The sequence below is a fragment of the Perca flavescens genome, chromosome 6, assembly GCF_004354835.1.
Source record: "Perca flavescens isolate YP-PL-M2 chromosome 6, PFLA_1.0, whole genome shotgun sequence".
Taxonomy (NCBI): domain Eukaryota; kingdom Metazoa; phylum Chordata; class Actinopteri; order Perciformes; family Percidae; genus Perca; species Perca flavescens.
This window is the reverse complement of record NC_041336.1, coordinates 23,439,785-23,456,181: the sequence shown is the minus strand read 5'-3', so window position 1 is coordinate 23,456,181 and position 16,397 is coordinate 23,439,785. Positions and strand designations below refer to the sequence as shown.

The following is a 16,397-nucleotide window of genomic DNA, read 5'->3' as shown; positions in this document are numbered from 1 at the left end:
GCCTAAAGCTAACTGTCTCACTTTATTCTTTATTAAAAGTTAAAGTAAAAAACAACAACTGGTAATTAGCATGTTTCTGTATGAGACAGATTAATTATTATTTATTATCACATTAAACACCGTTTGGACTGTAAAGTTATTTTTTGCTGCTGAATTGCTTTTTTGTGCTTTAGTATGATGTTTAACTCTGATTTACAGGGAGAATGCTTTTATTCTGAAATTAACATGGACCGGAAATGATTGATCTGTTTTCGCGAAACAAACATGCGTATGCTCAGTGGGAGGAGGATTGTGTTCATGTCAGAGAAGGTATTAGCGAGAATCCTGTCAACAAACTCAAAAAGAGTGTGATTTCTCACGTTTATTAAATGGACATTTCTTGACAGAAGCCTTTTTAGTTCAAGGAAACCGGTGAGATTTCTTAAGCAGTCCTGTATAAATATTAACGTTAACGTTACCTGAAGTGGACGTTTTGTTTAGCTAGCAAGGTAAGGCAAATACGCTAACCAGCTAACGTTACTTGGTAAACGGCAGGTCTCTTAAAAGGCCCGATGCATAATGTTAGGTGGCTAACGATTCTTGCAGGCTAACAATGCATTAATGTTTAAATAATTGTCAGTGTTTTTGCGAAACAGCCGATTATAATACTGACAGAGCTGCATAGCTAACATTTCATAGTTAGCTAATGCCTTGTTGCTCGTTGACGGAAGCAAACCCACTGTGGATGGCACTAAAGGCAGCAAAGTCTGTAGACCAGCAACTCTTTAATGACATTCTTATGTTTCAGAATATAATAAGTGAATAGTTAAAATTGCTGATCAATTGTCCTTACCGTTGCTCTATAACTGGCATTAAACCAACGTAAAATGTGATTTTGTCCTTCCTGTGTTTTCTACCATAGCTTAATGTTTACATCGTCTTTACAGCTTATTATCGGGGGAAACAGCGTAAATGTCATCTGAGCGCTGACTCCTCGAACCTCCAGCCCAGACCCTAATTTATGTTTCGTGGTGACGCCATGACTGCTGTCAACATCACCAGAGACATCCTGCACCGGCAGATCAGAGTGAGTATAAACAAATGGCAGAGCATCCTGTGAGCTATCTTGATAGGGCTAACCAGAAAAGATTCCTCAGCCAAATGTTATTTTAATTTTTTTTACATTTTGTTTTGATCCTTTCTTATGTACACAAATCTGATTCATGTCTTCAGGACAAGAGAGCATCAGGCTTCCAAAGGGTCTATCATGTGACTGACCCTTTCATCAAAAGACTTGGACTGGAGGCTGAGCTTCAGGTCAGTGACAGCAAGTGGGTGTGTGTGGGTGTGTGTGGGTGTGGGTGGGTGGGTGTGCATGTAGAAGGAAAGAGTTGGAGGAACAAAAGTGAAAGAGAAATATTTCTGTGTATTATCATATATTCTTACAGTTTATACTGTCTGTCTTAACAGGGCCATACTGGCTGTGTGAACTGTTTGGAATGGAATGAACGAGGAGAGTAAGTATTATATATTTCACTTTATGTACAATTATAGTCTCCGATCTGGGATCACTAGCTGCTTTACATCACCATATAACTATAGTCTTATCCTTAGGTACATTGTACACACAGTATGTACCATGAAGGCCTATTATGGCTGGGTTATATGTCCAAATAAAAATTTGTATGCTGTTCTACATGCCAAAAATGATACAACAGGCCCATCGTGTCTTACTACTCTGTTATGGGGTTGGTATGCCTCCAAAAATGGCTTTTTAAGCAATTATTTATTTGCCTCACACTTGACACCTTTAATGCTCAAGGAGGCATTGATTTAAATTACCAAAATAAAAAACTTCAGTTTGGGTTGAAATTGGCAAGAAAACCCCACCAGCAATGGATCCAGGACATTTAAAATCCTGTTGTATTAGGCTGAACGGCTAACCCCAAGGTCTATAGGTTGTAACTGTATACAGTGAGTCCTCTATTGCACATCTTAAAACGTTTCACAGTATACGATTTTAAATGGCATTAGTAGTAAAGGGCCTAAACAAATGTTGACTTGTCCTGGTAATTCTTTTTGTTGTCAGTTTACTGGCCTCTGGCTCAGATGATCAACATGCCATCATCTGGGATCCATTCAAACACAAGAAGCTTACAACTATGCACACAGGTCATGCAGCAAATATATTCTCTGTAAAGGTAAGGAGGACTGATTGTAAGATGGATGCATTAAATGGCAGGAGGGAAAGTGGGCTGATATCATTTACAGTGGCTTCATTTAAGTACACATTGAGAATCTAGTCATAATGCGCTTAAAATGTAAAATTCTGGAAGTCATATGCAAAAATGCACTGCTGGTAAGACACTTTGCTCTGCCTCACCTCACCCTTTATTTATTAACAAATGTCCTTGATTAAACAAAAACACTTCCAGTACATTAGGTGGCACTGTTGGCCATGTAATGAGTGACTTGTTTGATTGAAAACCATCTTTGTTCACGTTTGACTATGCTGAGGCTGTTCAAGGCACAGTTTTATTGCAGTTTCCACATAAAAATCACAACAGGGGCCAACTAATGTAGCTTCATGACTAAAAGCTTGGGAATGAGGTCTGATACTGTAGGGAGAATGTTACAGTGTAAGATCATGTAGAGGTGGAGTTTAAAGCCATGAATCGGACTGATTCATTGCATAGAAAGGGGCAGTGTTGTAGTCGAGGCCCCAACTGTTGAGTCTCGAGTCCCTAGTGTTCAAGTCCAAGTCACCAAAGAGTCAAGCCACCATTACCTGAGTCCAAGTCAAGTCTCGAGGTGTGTGTGTGTGTGTGTGTGTGTGTGTGTGTGTGTGTGTGTGTGTGTGTGTGGTTGTGTGTGTGGTTGTGTGTGTGGTTGTGTGTGTGGTTGTGTGTGTGGGTGTGTGTGTGGGTGTGTGTGTGGGTGTGTGTGGACTGCCTACATTTCTCCACTCTGACACCTTTAAAGAGCTGATATACTAATAAAAGAGGGTCTACATTAAACAAAAATGACACCACTGTCACGATTGCAAAGGGAGTTTATCTACTGACTTTTTCGAAACAACATTTAGCGGTGCTCTTTCCAGGCGAACTTCATGATCCGAGGTGCATCTCTTTGCATTTTCCAAATGTGAACTTGTAGTAAGGAGCCCGCGAATCATGCACTACAGTTGCATATATCAATATAAATTCCTTTGTTAAGAGAGTAGTGAAAGTAAGAGCGAGAATTTGCAGGGGTGGTGATGGCGCAGTGGATATAACACATACCTTTGGTGTGGGAGACCTGGTTTTGAATCCCACTGCGATCAATCAACCAATGTGTCCAAGCAAGCAAGACACTTAATCCCTAGTTGCTCCAGAGGCGTGCGACCTCTGACATATATAGCAATTGTAAGTCGCTTTGGATAAAAGCGTCAGGTAAATAACATGTAATGTAATTAATGTAAGTGTGTCAGCGAGTGTGTTGTCAAGCAAGGAGAGCAACATCAGTCCTGGATGGAACATCTCCCCAGCTGCTTCCCGGCTAGTTTTGGAGCCCGAAACAGGAAAAGTGTAACATCTTATATCAAATTTGTATAACCTATTTAGTCAGACACTTCATCCAACATCTGAATCCTTTTTCATGAATGCTTAAGTCCGATTTTATATATCCTCAAGTCCAAGTCCCAAGTACAAGTCATCAGTCCGTGAGTCCAAGTCAAGTCACAAGTCCAGAGAACAGAGACTTGAGTCGGACTCGAGTACTCCATCACTGGAAAAGAGAATATCAATGGATTATGGTTTAAGTACTCTCTGTCAACACTTTAGTAATCCCTTGATCTATTGGCAATAATCAGATCACAATGTGTTTGAAAAAGAAGCCATTGTAAAACATTGTGTCTATACTTAATCGATTAATTCTGGCGTTTTTGTGTGTCCATGCAGTTCCTCCCTCACTCCGGGGACAGAATTTTGATAACGGGTGCAGCCGACACAAAGGTCCATGTGCATGACCTGACGGTGAAGGAAACCATCCATATGTTTTCTGATCATACGAACAGAGTCAAACGCATTGCCACAGCACCCATGTGGCCCAACACCTTCTGGAGTGCTGCGGAGGATGGCATCATCAGGTTAGAATACAATCCCCTTCTCACCTCAATCCTTCTTTGTAGTCAAAAGTAGAGGTACAACGATGAATCGATTAGTTGTCAACCATTAAATTAATTGCCAACTATTTTGATAATCGATTATTCAGTTTGAGTCATTTTTTTTATATATATATATAATTTCTCTGATTCCAGGTTTTTAAATGTGAGTATTTTCTAGTTTCTTCTCTCCTCTGTGACAGTAAACTTAATATCTTTGAGTTTTGGACAAAACAAGACATTTGAGGACGTCAACTTAGGCTTTGGGAAACACTGCTCCACATTTTTCACCATGTTTTGACATTTTTATAGATCAAACAACTAATCGATTAATCGAGAAAATAATCAACGGATAAATCAACTATGAAAATAATCGTTAGTTGCAGCCCTAGTCAAAAGATACCCGACGCCTAATGTTGCTACAGGTGATGTGTCTATTTTTTCCTTGTTATTTGCAGACAGTATGACTTGAGGGAGAACAGTAAGCGCTCCGAGGTGCTTATTGACCTGACGGAGTTCTGTGGTCAGCTGGTTGAGGCCAAGTGTCTAGCTGTCAACCCACGGGACAACAACTACATGGCAGTGGGAGCCAACGGGCCTTTTGTTCGCCTCTATGACATCAGGATGATTAACAACTACAGGTTGGTTTAGTTTTTGATGTTATTCTATATAATAATTATTCCACAACCATTCAAAAGTAGTACATTCCCCATTCCAGGTTTTGATAATTTTTTTTTTTTCATTACACAGGAAATCTATGACTCAGAGCACATCAGCAGCTGTGCACACATTCTGTGAAAGACAGAAGCCCATCCCAGACGGAGCTGGGCAGTATTATGTCGCAGGTGCATATGTAGTTGAATTATCTGGTATCAAATTTATGTAATGGGCACATTTGTGTTGTAATGAAATGAAATGAAGTGACTGTGAAGGATGTGGTTGAATAACATTACCTTCTGTTTGAATGCTCCAGGGCACCTGCCAGTGAAACTCCCAGACTACAATAATCGCCTGAGGGTCCTGGTGGCCACCTATGTCACCTTCAGTCCTGATGGCACTGAACTACTAGTTAACATGGGTGGTGAACAGGTAATGCTTCCTAGAACCCAGGGAATGTTGAGAGAGTTATTCATTTGTTTCTGTGTTTAAACATTTACTTTATTTTTTTTTTATGATTATGGTTCTTCTAGGTATATCTGTTTGACTTGACATTTAAACAGAGGCCGTACACCTTCTTGCTGCCAAAAAAGTGCCAGTCAGCAATAGGTAGGTCTGACGACATATATTTTATTAACAAAAGATCTTGAATGATGCCTCATAAAGGTACATAAAGTACCATATCTCTAGATGTATTGGTGGTTTCTGAAACTTTGGCTTCCCAGGAGATGTACAGAACGGAAAGACAACCAATGGCGTCTCCAATGGAATTCACTTTCCGACCAGCCATATTCGATTTGCTGGAAGCAAGATGCGCTCTAGGTTTGTTTTCTCACCCTGTCAGTGATTGTTTTTTCCTACACAGACTTCTTAAAGGTCCCATATTGTAAAAACCAATATTTCCATGTCTTTTATATTTATAAAGCAGGTCAAGGTGCTAAATAAATACTGTGGAAGTATCAAAACGCTCAATCCACACAGCCCGCATTCAGAAACGGGGGTTTTAAACGAGCCATCAGGACATTGGTACGGTAGTGTTGTCAATGTCTCAATACCATACATAGGTAGAAAGTGCTGCTGCAGTGCTGTTACAGGCATTCCCCGGCTGCAGTGATGGTGCAGAGACTCCGAGAGCGCAGATTCAGAAGACCTGGAAACGCTGACCAATCAGAGCAGACTGGGGGAGGGGCCCTTAAAGAGATAGGCACCAAAACGGAGCGTTTCAGACAGAGAATGAATACATGGGTACGTTCAATTGCAAAATGGTGTGCTTCAGTTTGCGGGTTTAACGCCAGGTTTCCTGGGAATTGTGTGTGTGTGTGTGTGTGTGTGTGTGTGTGTGTGTGTGTGTGTGTGTGTGTGTGTGTGTGTGTGTGTGTGTGTGTGTGTGTGTGTGTGTGTGTGTGTGTGTGTGTGTGTGTGTGTGTGTGTGTGTGTGTGTGTGTGTGTGTGTGTGTGTGTGTGTGTGTGTGTGTTTGTGTGTGTGTGTGTGTGTGTGATGTTATCCAATCAGCAGCCTTGTTATCCAATCAGCAGCCTTGTGTATGAACTCGTAATAAAAAGGCAGTACGCTTGGGCACACAGCAGGGTGTTCAACGCATCCCTGTTTCAGTTCAAATAAATGTTTTGCTACGTTTTGTCAGGGCTGAACATGCACCTGGTATATTCAGACAGACCGTATGAGAAAAAGGAAGTAGTTTTTTGTATGAATGTGAAAAAGAGCATACTATGAGATCTTTAAAGGTTTGAGCATGTACACACTTGAGTTATGTTTTCCTTTGCTCTATTTGTTTTAGTTCTTCTGAGCTCCCTGCTCACTTGGAGATGTTAAAGCAACAAGCTAATGATGCATTTGCACGTCAGCAGTGGACGCAGGCTATTCAGCTGTACAGTTTAGGCATTCATCATGCCAGCTGCAACGCCATGCTGTATGGGAACCGGGCAGCAGCATACATGAAGCGCAAGTGGTAGGCCTCATTGTATCACTGCACAGACACCATCATCTTCTCCTGAATGCTATAAAAGCAGTCATCAAGTGGTAGTTAACATGTGTGATTCACAGGGATGGAGACCATTACGATGCTCTCAGGGACTGCCTGAAGGCTCTGACTCTAAACCCTGGTCATCTGAAGGCTCATTTTAGGCTGGCACGGTGTCTGTTTGAGCTGAAGTATGTGTCCGAAGCTCTGGAGTGTCTTGATGATTTCAAAGGAAAGTTTCCAGAGCAGGCGCACAGCAGTGCCTGCGATTCCTTGGATAAAGATATCAAGGCTGCACTCTTCACCAAGACAGAAACAGGTAGAAAAGAGTGAACTGGTACTTCTGATTTGCAGCAGCTCCCATTTGTTAAATAAGTATGTACACAGTTTGATCTTGAAATGAACACACAAACCACACTGCCACTGGATAATTCCTGTACTTACAAAGTATGTATATATTCAGTTGGGAGAATTTTATACAAGCTAAAACAAATCTGGCTTAGACACTGGTACTATATGTAAACAGCTGTGTTGAATATGTGTAACTATGCATATAAATGTTAGCTTTCCATTTCAAGAGTAAGTAAGACAGCCTTTGTTTATTTGTAAATGTATCCAAGTGACTCTGCATTAATACGTTTATTTTGTTCCCCTCACCAGCAGAAGATAAGAAGGCCAACAGCTCCATTCGATTCCACTCATTCAGTCGGAAGGAGTCCATCCCTGAAGATGAGTTGGTGCTGAGAGAGCGCAGCTTTGACTACAAGCACAGATACTGTGGTCACTGCAACACCACCACTGATATCAAAGAGGCCAACTTCTTTGGGAGGTCAGTAGATCTCACTCCCAGCCTGCCGAGGCCTCACTAGGGGGCAGTCACGAGCTGTGTAGCTCAAGACTAGGTTTTGTGATGGGGCAAAAGTCAAACATTTCTTATGAAGTTTAAAATATGTACTTTAAAATCATGAAGACAACGTAATACATTAATTGTATATCAGAATGCCCTGCTGAGTAACCTTTCACATCAGAAGTGGGAAATGTTTCACACATTAAACGGTCTTTTGTTCTGTGAAAGAAGTTCAATGTAAAACAGTTGCAAAATTTTGTGATAGATACTAAATATGCCATGTCCCAAGAACATGGTCTGAGTGGTTTCCTTTTCTCTACAGCAAAGGCCAATACATTGTCAGTGGCTCAGATGACGGCTCCTTCTTTATCTGGGAAAAGGAGACCACTAATCTGGTGAGGATCCTGCAGGGGGATGAGTCCATAGTCAACTGCCTGCAGCCACACCCCAGCTACTGCTTCTTGGCTACGAGTGGTATTGACCCTGTGGTTCGATTATGGAACCCCAGACCAGAGGTAAACAACTGAAAGTTCTGTGTATTAATATATACATTTTGTCATATTTTGACAGAAGTTGCGGTTAGTGTGTGTCATGGTTTCCAAAAGCTTACTGATTTTAAAATTGTATTGATTGGTCATATGGGAACAGTACAATATTTGTTTGTGTTTTTTTTATTTTATTTTACTGAGCCACTGTCACTCAAAATGTCAGCTCAGTTCATTTGATGTACAAAAAAAGAACCATTTCAGCTGATTGTGTAAATGATCCCTTTCTCGTGATACAGACGGAGACTGAGAACGGGCGAGTGGTGGAGGACATGGAGAGTGCTGCACAGGCGAACCAGCGGCGTATGAACGCTGATCCGCTGGAGGTAATGCTGCTCAACATGGGCTATCGCATCACAGGCCTGCGTGGCGTCGGCCTGCATGGCGTCGGCCCGGATGGCTCAGATGACGAAGACAGCTCAGAGGGACAAGTACAGTGTCGGCCAAGCTAAACAAACTGTCAGCCATTCTAGAGAATGGATGTAGGAAGCAAAGCACTCTCCCAGCTCCTGTTTGAATTTTAATTTCTCCCCCCCCCCCCTAATCTGACAGAAACATTGAGTGAATGTCTTGTCACATCTCTGCACTATGCATCGCCCTCCCCTGTCCAAAGAGAGGACTGGTGGAGACCACTTTGGGGAGAGGAATTCACGGAGGGTGGAGAAGACACCCATCTCGCCCCCTTCAAAGCACCAACCTCAGCCTCTCCCTCCACCCAGTGGTGACAGGGGGACATCTTTTGAGGAGAGCACCTTCCACATCACTCCCAAGTTTCTCACGAAGAAGGAGGAGTTCAGCACTTATCCTTCCTCAGGTTTATGTTAGAGAGACACACAACACGTAGAAGGAGAAGCCTGCGCTCTGATGACCTATTTTCAGGTCAGTCAGGTCACACAGTCGCAGTGACTTCCATGGAGGATCGGATCACAGACCAGAAGACGGTGCTTTGTTGCATCTCCTGTCTGCTCTACAGTTGGAGCTAAGAGTCTTAGTGTCCGCTCATCTCAGAAAGGCTGCACACCCAAGTCATTCATTCTGAGTTAGACTTTGTCATATTTTCAGTTGGGGTTTTGATCACAGGAAGCCTAGAATTAATTGTCACTCTCCAAGTTGTGAAAGTTGTACTGTTGCTCCAATGAAATGTATTTATAAGCTTCTTTTTTTTTTAAGTTTATAACTGTCAGAAAATAAAAAAACAAGTGGTTTCTTCTGCCAAAGGTTGTCATTTCAATGGCCTAGGATTAATGTCTGTTTTCTTTGTTTCATTGAAACATAATTTTGGCATACTGTTCTCAGTTTAGTTAAGAGGTTTTACTACAATAGATTGTTGACAAGATCAACAAGATATTAGAGAAACATTTGTGTTAAAAAATAAAATAAAAACGTAATTCAATCTTTGGATATAAATTAAATCCCATTGAATGCAAATGTCATTTGACGTGAAATGTCAGTGTGAAACTTTTGTTGGGTATAAGTGGGACACAGATGATAATATTTGGTTTTTGGCAACTGGGTGCTTTTGGTGGCGATAGGTTTCCTTCCTACTAGCCGAGTGGCTCTAGCACTATCTGCTGCAGTCAGGTGTTCAGTCCTGATTGCATGATGCATCTCTGACTATATTTGTGGGCAAAAAATGACAGAGCCATCCTATCTTTTGCTAAGAGAACAGCTCATTGGGTCTCCTATTCCCCCATATAGGGTAAATGTAAAGCAATCAGTCCTCATTAACAAAATGCAACACTCTGCTTCCATGTATTTTATTTTGTTCATTCATTTGAGATACTATGTTTTCTTTGAGGAATATATAATAACCCTTGTTGCAAACAAAGTAAAGAATAAAATTATTGAACATATCTGTATTCTCTTGTTTTTGTTCTTTAAATGGTAACACTAATGATGAATTGTTTGTCCTTTTAGTGTAACCGTTACACAACAGATACAGCTGTACTGACACTTACACATTACTAACTAGGCTGGGAAGATATACTGCAGGCGAGGCTAAGGTATGAACTCTGATATCCTGCTCATTCATCAGTGTCTGCTCTACTTCCTGCTTTTGCTGACTGTTGGGCAACACATATGAGGACAGTACATCACAAGCATGAGTAGTAGGGAGACTCTCATGCCCCATATACTGTAGAGTAATGAAAAAACTAGCAATTTGTAGATGTTGGAATAATGTTGATATAAACAGCAGATTCAACATTATAAAGTAGCCATTTATACTGTAAAATAGCACAAAATGTCTATCTTTCCTGTCTTATCTGTCTCTATTTTACCTTAACGCGCATCATGGAATATTATCCCTGTACATTGCACATATTCTATATACTGTGAGGTTTTGCACATCATATGTTGCACATTCTGCAATAAACTGTACAGCTTGCTCATTCTAAAACAGTTATATTGTACATATTTGTTACAGTATTTCTTTATAGTATCTTTTTTCACATTTTCATTTTAAGTTTCTATTCTATATTTATGTTCTTGACTGTTGCCTTTATTTTTGTAATTATCATCATCATCATACAACAAGCAGGCCTAATAAGAAATACTTGAAGACTAAATACAATTTACAAAAGTACTTCTTAAACCGGATTAAATCACGGTAAGCAAACACAGTCGACGCACAAATACAAATGAACGGTGTTGCGTTCACTGAACGACAGTCGGTTGGTTGGTTGACGACTGCGCGCTTCCGCTCCCACGTCGCCTGGCGCCTGTGCGTCACTGTCATCTCATGTCACTCCAGGCTGTGATGGCGGAGGTGGACGAAACCGACATAATTATGAACTACCACGGAGATTTCTTAAAAAGCGACAGAAAAAACAGCCGCTACCCGTACTGCATTGTCTGGACACCTATTCCAATTTTATCGTAAGAAGCTAACGCATGTCGTGTTTCTTGCTAGCTTAGCGTGCAATGTTACAGCAGGTTGTTATTTTGCTAACGTCAGATAAAATGATCGAAGCAGTTGTATGTTAGCTGCTGACTGTATAAAATAGGTTAAATCTCATGTCATTTATTTCCTTTTAGTAAATGACTGCGTTGAATGTACTCTATTGTATGTATTCTGATACTCAGTTAACGTATCGATGTAATGTTGTCTTCTGGGTGCATCCTGCAGGTGGGTGTTCCCCTTCATTGGTCACATGGGTATATGCACCTCTTCTGGAATCATACGAGATTTTGCAGGATCCTACTTTGTCTCGGTAAATATTACCTTAATTCCTTTTACTCAAAATATATGTATTTTTCATCTAGAAAAGGTAGTTTCACCTCCGTTTACTTCATTGTAATGGCTTGAATTGTTAATCAATGGGAGTTGCAAGCAGAGCTAAATTCCACAATAACTTCAAAAAGTATAACTTAATTTGTATGATTCATTAAATTGTTTAAAATTTGACTGATTTTTTCAGGAAGACAATATGGGCTTTGGTAGACCAACCAAGTAAGTTCATTAATCAAAATATTGTGTTTTAATAGTATTTCAGACTTAATCATACACACATTTAAATTAATACATTAATTGCTAACTAATATTGTAGGTATTGGAAGCTTGATGTGGATAAAGTGTGTGGCAATGGTGCTGCTACATGGGACAAAGCAGTGAATGACGCATCTGAGGAATACAAATGCAGGCCGGTAAGACAATGTTTTAGGATTTTTGATAAACATATTTCCACATTGTAATTCATATAGTACTAACTATTTTTTCTGTTTTGTTGAAGCACAATCTGTGCTTAGATAACTGCCATTCCCACGTCGCCATGGCCCTCAACCTTATGCACTACGACAACAGCACATCTTGGAACATGCTGAAACTTTGTGTGCTGTCTTTTGTTCGTGGGAAACATGTGAGGTAAATATTTTAGCCTCATTAGGGCCATTTGTGTTACCATGAAAATAACATGGTAAGACACAGAAACATATACTGTAGAACCAACCACACTTCCAGGTTAGCATCTTGGGTTAATACAATAATGATAGTGGGATCTTGTTTTCCCATTATAACTTAAATTAGCATGCAGTGCACCACTATTTGGGTTAAATGTCTTTGTCTAGGACACTTGTACGTGGACAGAAGCTGCCTGGGATTGAACTACCAACCCTGATGGTTAATCCACGCTGTGATCTAGTTACAGCTGAAAACATGTCTGTTTGTGCTGTTTGCTACATCACATGGGATAATTCAAATCAAATCAATTTTATTTATATTGTCCAAAATTACCAAATCACAAATTTGCCTCAAACTGCTTAACAATCTGTACAACCCTCGATCCTTAAAGCCCAGGATGGATAGGGACATTTTAATGGGAAAAAAAAGATACAGGCGGGATTATTTATCCAGAACAGACATGGTGTCATATATACTGAGAAGACAGAGGAGGCAGTAGTAGCATCACATGTTAGCAGTGGACAAATATGGTTGCTAACAGTACTGGGCTAAACACATCTGAAGCATGTTCATAACTAACGTGTACACAGACTTTTTAAATTGCTTTGCTGCTAGACGCTTGTGAGCATTAAGAGACATATGGCCCAGAGAACCCCCGTTGTTATTCTCCGCTGACCGACATAGAGACACCACAGTTTGTGCTGCTTCTGCACATACACTCCCATGGCACAGGAGTCTTTTAAATAGGAGGGGAGTCGTGTAATTCATCACTGGTGGCGGCGCTCCCCTCTGTGTCACCACTGAAGGTCACCTGCGCTGGCTGGGTGGAAAGGACAGTAGGACCCACGCTGGGCCGGGGTGTGTTCAGGAGGAGGGAGAGAGAGGCTGTGGGCCTCTGGGACACAGCACACCTCGCGCGTCTGTCTAAAATACACAAGAGAGGGTGTTTTACCCTCTCTGCCACACACACACTATATATCCAGGTGTTAAAGACTACTCTAACACACATTACCCTCTCTGTATCCTTCAGCTTTGCAGCTTTCCTCAAGACCTGGCTGCCGTTTTTTATGCTGTGCGGAGTCCTCGGCACGTTCATCCTAACATTCAACCTACATTAGTGGAGGGAGCAGTCCGACGGGATGACTCACAGACTCATGCTTATACTTTACACATTGTCATTGGCTGTTGACATGAATGACGGTGGTGTGTTTTGAAGGGACGTTTGTTTGTACAAAGAATTCCACATGAGGGATTTCATTGTGTGTTAGTGATCTAGTTTCTAGAAGGGTGTTTATGGGCAAAGCCTAGCTGTTTATGTGTAGTTTGGAAATCAATATTATGTTTTAACACTAAAGATATTTTTTTTTTCTTCTTTTTACAAAATATTTATGATTTAGTAAGGTTAGTAAGCTACGGTGTCTTCAAAATGATGAATGTGTTTCCGGACTGGCTAATGTACATTTCAGTGATGAATCACTACAAAAATGGATCACGTAATCTTAATGCTGAAAGTATTCATCAATTATTTGTCTAAGAGATATGAGCCGTTACCAAAGATAGAAATTATGTAGAACCCACGTGGGGGAAAAGAAGTGGTATTGTGGTGTAAAAAATGCCCTCCTCCCTTTTAATCCTCTTTCCTCTGTTATATAAAGACAATGTGTAAGGTGTTTTCTTTAACGTGAGTGTATTCTTTGCTTCTCTCCAGACAAAATGCTTTGTAACGGTTCATCCTCGTGCTGGAATGTTACATAAAATTATCTTTATTTTATTGATTTGTTTTGTTATGCTATGTACCCAAAAGAGTGTTCTTTATTATTGTATATTTCTATCAGTTTAATATTTCTGCTTCTGTAACTTACTTTTGGATGTGCTGTATACAAAGCCTTTTAAGTCTCCCCTGGCAGACTGCGGTGTAGGTCACTGGCTGTCGATGCCCTAACCGTCCTCTGTACCTTTAAGGGAACCACGTACCTTTTTCATCCAGCAGATTGTGCTGATATGAACTACCATCAACCTTTATATCCAGAGTGGAGCACATGAGGGGCTGATGCTGGAGCACACTTTGCCGCCTCTGCAGCATTTGATTAATTAGTAGAACAAAAGCTGTGTTTAGAATTTGATTCGTTAATTTTACGTGTAATTAAGTTGTTGTTTTTTTTCCTGCTTTTAATTCAATTCATATTTTTTTTATCTTTATTTTTAATTGACTATAATTTAGAGATGTGTGCTTTTGCAGTCCGTGTGTTTTTGGGAATCCTTCTCTGTGCACCGTACCAGTGCTTGGAGTGTCCTTTTGGCTGTGAGTGTTTTGCCGTCACTCGCACAGTAAAATGTGTTTCTAAGGATTTGCTCACGGTGCCTCAAAGTATTCCAGGATATGCAAAGACTGTCATCATCACAGGGAATAATATACACCGGATTGGACCACATTCCTTTACAGAGCTGGAGAATGTCACCAACATCATTTTAAGCAATAATAGGTGAGAATGTCAGTGTTTATTTATTTTTGTTTTATTCATGTATATTGAGCCATATTTGGATAATATGACTACCTTTCTTGAAGTGTATCTAATAAATAAATAATGTTAATAATGTGGTTTGTTTTGCTTTACTTTGACAGTTTTTTTTTTTTTAGATGTGAGTTGTCTCCAAGCATGAAAATAATACTAAATGTCTCAGGACAAATGTTACATTGTTAGTCATCTTCACAGGATTACAGAGATGTCATCTGACAGCTTCTCTGCTCTCATCAACCTGCGCTTTCTGGACCTCAGTGAGAACCAGCTGGCCCTCATCCATCCACAAGCTCTCAGCATACCTGGCAGTCCCCTTCAGGAGCTCAACCTCAGCCGCTCGCTGCACAATTTCACCGCCCTGACAGACCTTACCACGGCGCTGCGCTGGGGTGGCCTCAGTGGGCTCCTCCGCCTCGACCTCTCTGGGAACCAGCTCACCCTGCTGCCCCCTGGGATGTTCTCCCACCTTCCCGACCTGCAGCAGCTCTTCCTCGCCAACAACTCTCTGATGGCTGTCTACAGTGGAACCTTCTCTGGTATGAGCCATCTGGAGATGCTGGACCTTACACACAATGCCTTCATGACATTCAGTGCTGATGGTCTACAAGAGCTGAAGAAGCTCGGGAACATCCGGATCCTTCTTGGAGACAACCCTTACACCTGCTCCTGTGAGATCAGAAACTTTGTGGCCTGGCTGAATGAATCAAGAGCTCAGGTAGATGTGGATGCTGTAAAGTGTGCCTCACCAAGAGGGTTCAGTGACACCTGGCTGAGAGGGCTCGGTGTCCATGCCCTCGGATGCGTTGTTCCAGTCCAAGCAGAGGTGGCTGACCTCACCCTGCAGACATCCTATGTCTTCCTAGGGCTGGTGCTGGGGTTTGTGGGCATGGTCTTTCTCTTTGTGCTCTACCTGAATCGCAAAGGTATGAAGAAGTGGATCATTGAAATGAGAGATGCATGTCAGGACATTCTGGAGGGATATCACTACAGATATGAGATTGACTCAGACCCTCGGCTGGGGCACATCTCTGCAAATAACGGAGGCAGCATGGCACAAGGGCATTTAGGATTAGCTCTGTCACAGCAGCTGCAAAGTGACACCTGTATTGTGCAGCTTCCTACAGACACACAGGTCAAACAGCTGGCAACCTCTTCAACTGTGAACCTATGATCTTTTAATGAAGCTAGAATAATTTAAAGTAGATGTGAGATGCCCTAGATGTTTTTGAGCTTCCTGTACATACTGCAGTTATTACTTTTTAAATCTAACAAAGTGCTTTCGTGTTTTCGAGGCACTTCTATCTGTATATTGACCCTAATGTTGTGTGTTTGTAATACATTTTATAAAAACAATACAAAGGCTACATTGAAAACATATTCTCATTTTCTGTCAACTAAGTTTTTTGGTATTAGTAGCATGACTTTAAATATCTTAACATACTGCAAAAGACCAGAAAAATAAATTATATAGATGGTAGCTCAATGGCATGACAAATGTACTGTATATTGACTTAAGAAAGACACCCAGTAAATTGTACTGATTAATCCTTGGAGTTCAGTTAATCTTTATTGTGGTAGAATTCATAATGTGACCTATATTCCAACATTAAAAGGAATAGATATTCAATCTACTGTATGATATGAAATATTATTTGCATTAATTATAAATAAAATAAACTTTTGATGTACTTCATTTTTTTTGTGCCCCTGTTTTATTATGACTGCAGTGAGACCACTCTACACAGACTAATTTTTCTCCAGGTGAGGTGGCCCTACTATTTCAGTTCAAAGAGTGGGTGATTAAGTGTTTCCATAGAGGAAAAATAGGGCAG

At 40.8% G+C, this 16,397-nt stretch overlaps 3 protein-coding genes across 8 annotated transcripts; all 3 read left to right on the top strand.

Moving 5' to 3' along the window:
- Positions 1 to 230: 230 nt before the first annotated feature.
- Positions 231 to 10,001, top strand: wdtc1 (WD and tetratricopeptide repeats 1). 4 transcript variants are annotated; one of them, XM_028581539.1, is made up of 16 exons: positions 231 to 309; positions 927 to 1,066; positions 1,213 to 1,296; positions 1,450 to 1,496; positions 2,069 to 2,180; positions 3,918 to 4,105; positions 4,579 to 4,761; positions 4,871 to 4,965; positions 5,094 to 5,209; positions 5,311 to 5,386; positions 5,503 to 5,599; positions 6,574 to 6,744; positions 6,840 to 7,075; positions 7,417 to 7,585; positions 7,926 to 8,118; positions 8,388 to 10,001. In XM_028581539.1, the coding sequence occupies exons 2-16, from the start codon at positions 1,001 to 1,003 to the stop codon at positions 8,598 to 8,600; spliced, it is 2,046 nt and encodes a 681-aa protein (XP_028437340.1). In that variant the 5' UTR covers positions 231 to 309; positions 927 to 1,000; the 3' UTR covers positions 8,601 to 10,001. The 4 variants fall into 4 exon arrangements, with proteins under 4 accessions (XP_028437340.1, XP_028437341.1, XP_028437338.1 ...); XM_028581540.1 differs by having other exon boundaries at positions 251 to 411; positions 7,420 to 7,585; XM_028581537.1 differs by having other exon boundaries at positions 251 to 411.
- A 798-nt stretch (positions 10,002 to 10,799) lies between these two features.
- Positions 10,800 to 13,817, top strand: LOC114557070 (transmembrane protein 222). Its single transcript, XM_028580343.1, has 6 exons — positions 10,800 to 11,025; positions 11,276 to 11,360; positions 11,568 to 11,599; positions 11,697 to 11,793; positions 11,880 to 12,010; positions 13,077 to 13,817. The coding sequence occupies exons 1-6, from the start codon at positions 10,889 to 10,891 to the stop codon at positions 13,162 to 13,164; spliced, it is 570 nt and encodes a 189-aa protein (XP_028436144.1). The 5' UTR covers positions 10,800 to 10,888; the 3' UTR covers positions 13,165 to 13,817.
- A 92-nt stretch (positions 13,818 to 13,909) lies between these two features.
- On the top strand, positions 13,910 to 16,078 carry LOC114557069 (trophoblast glycoprotein). 3 transcript variants are annotated; one of them, XM_028580341.1, is made up of 3 exons: positions 13,910 to 14,529; positions 14,749 to 15,593; positions 15,684 to 16,078. In XM_028580341.1, the coding sequence occupies exons 1-3, from the start codon at positions 14,270 to 14,272 to the stop codon at positions 15,734 to 15,736; spliced, it is 1,158 nt and encodes a 385-aa protein (XP_028436142.1). In that variant the 5' UTR covers positions 13,910 to 14,269; the 3' UTR covers positions 15,737 to 16,078. The 3 variants fall into 3 exon arrangements, with proteins under 3 accessions (XP_028436142.1, XP_028436141.1, XP_028436140.1); XM_028580340.1 differs by having other exon boundaries at positions 14,761 to 16,078; XM_028580339.1 differs by having other exon boundaries at positions 14,749 to 16,078.
- Positions 16,079 to 16,397: the final 319 nt, after the last annotated feature.

Excerpts from the sequence above, each read along its gene's own strand:
- wdtc1 (XM_028581539.1), top strand. The coding sequence starts at position 1,001 with ATGTTTCGTGGTGACGCCATGACTGCTGTCAACATCACCAGAGACATC. Across the intron at positions 5,387-5,502 it reads AAAGTGCCAGTCAGCAATAG|GAGATGTACAGAACGGAAAG; the intron begins GTAGGTCTGACG and ends TTGGCTTCCCAG. Across the intron at positions 5,600-6,573 it reads GGAAGCAAGATGCGCTCTAG|TTCTTCTGAGCTCCCTGCTC; the intron begins GTTTGTTTTCTC and ends TATTTGTTTTAG.
- LOC114557070 (XM_028580343.1), top strand. The coding sequence starts at position 10,889 with ATGTCACTCCAGGCTGTGATGGCGGAGGTGGACGAAACCGACATAATT. Across the intron at positions 11,361-11,567 it reads CAGGATCCTACTTTGTCTCG|GAAGACAATATGGGCTTTGG; the intron begins GTAAATATTACC and ends TGATTTTTTCAG. Across the intron at positions 11,794-11,879 it reads AGGAATACAAATGCAGGCCG|CACAATCTGTGCTTAGATAA; the intron begins GTAAGACAATGT and ends GTTTTGTTGAAG.
- LOC114557069 (XM_028580339.1), top strand. The coding sequence starts at position 14,270 with ATGTGTGCTTTTGCAGTCCGTGTGTTTTTGGGAATCCTTCTCTGTGCA. Across the intron at positions 14,530-14,748 it reads ATCATTTTAAGCAATAATAG|TCATCTTCACAGGATTACAG; the intron begins GTGAGAATGTCA and ends TTACATTGTTAG.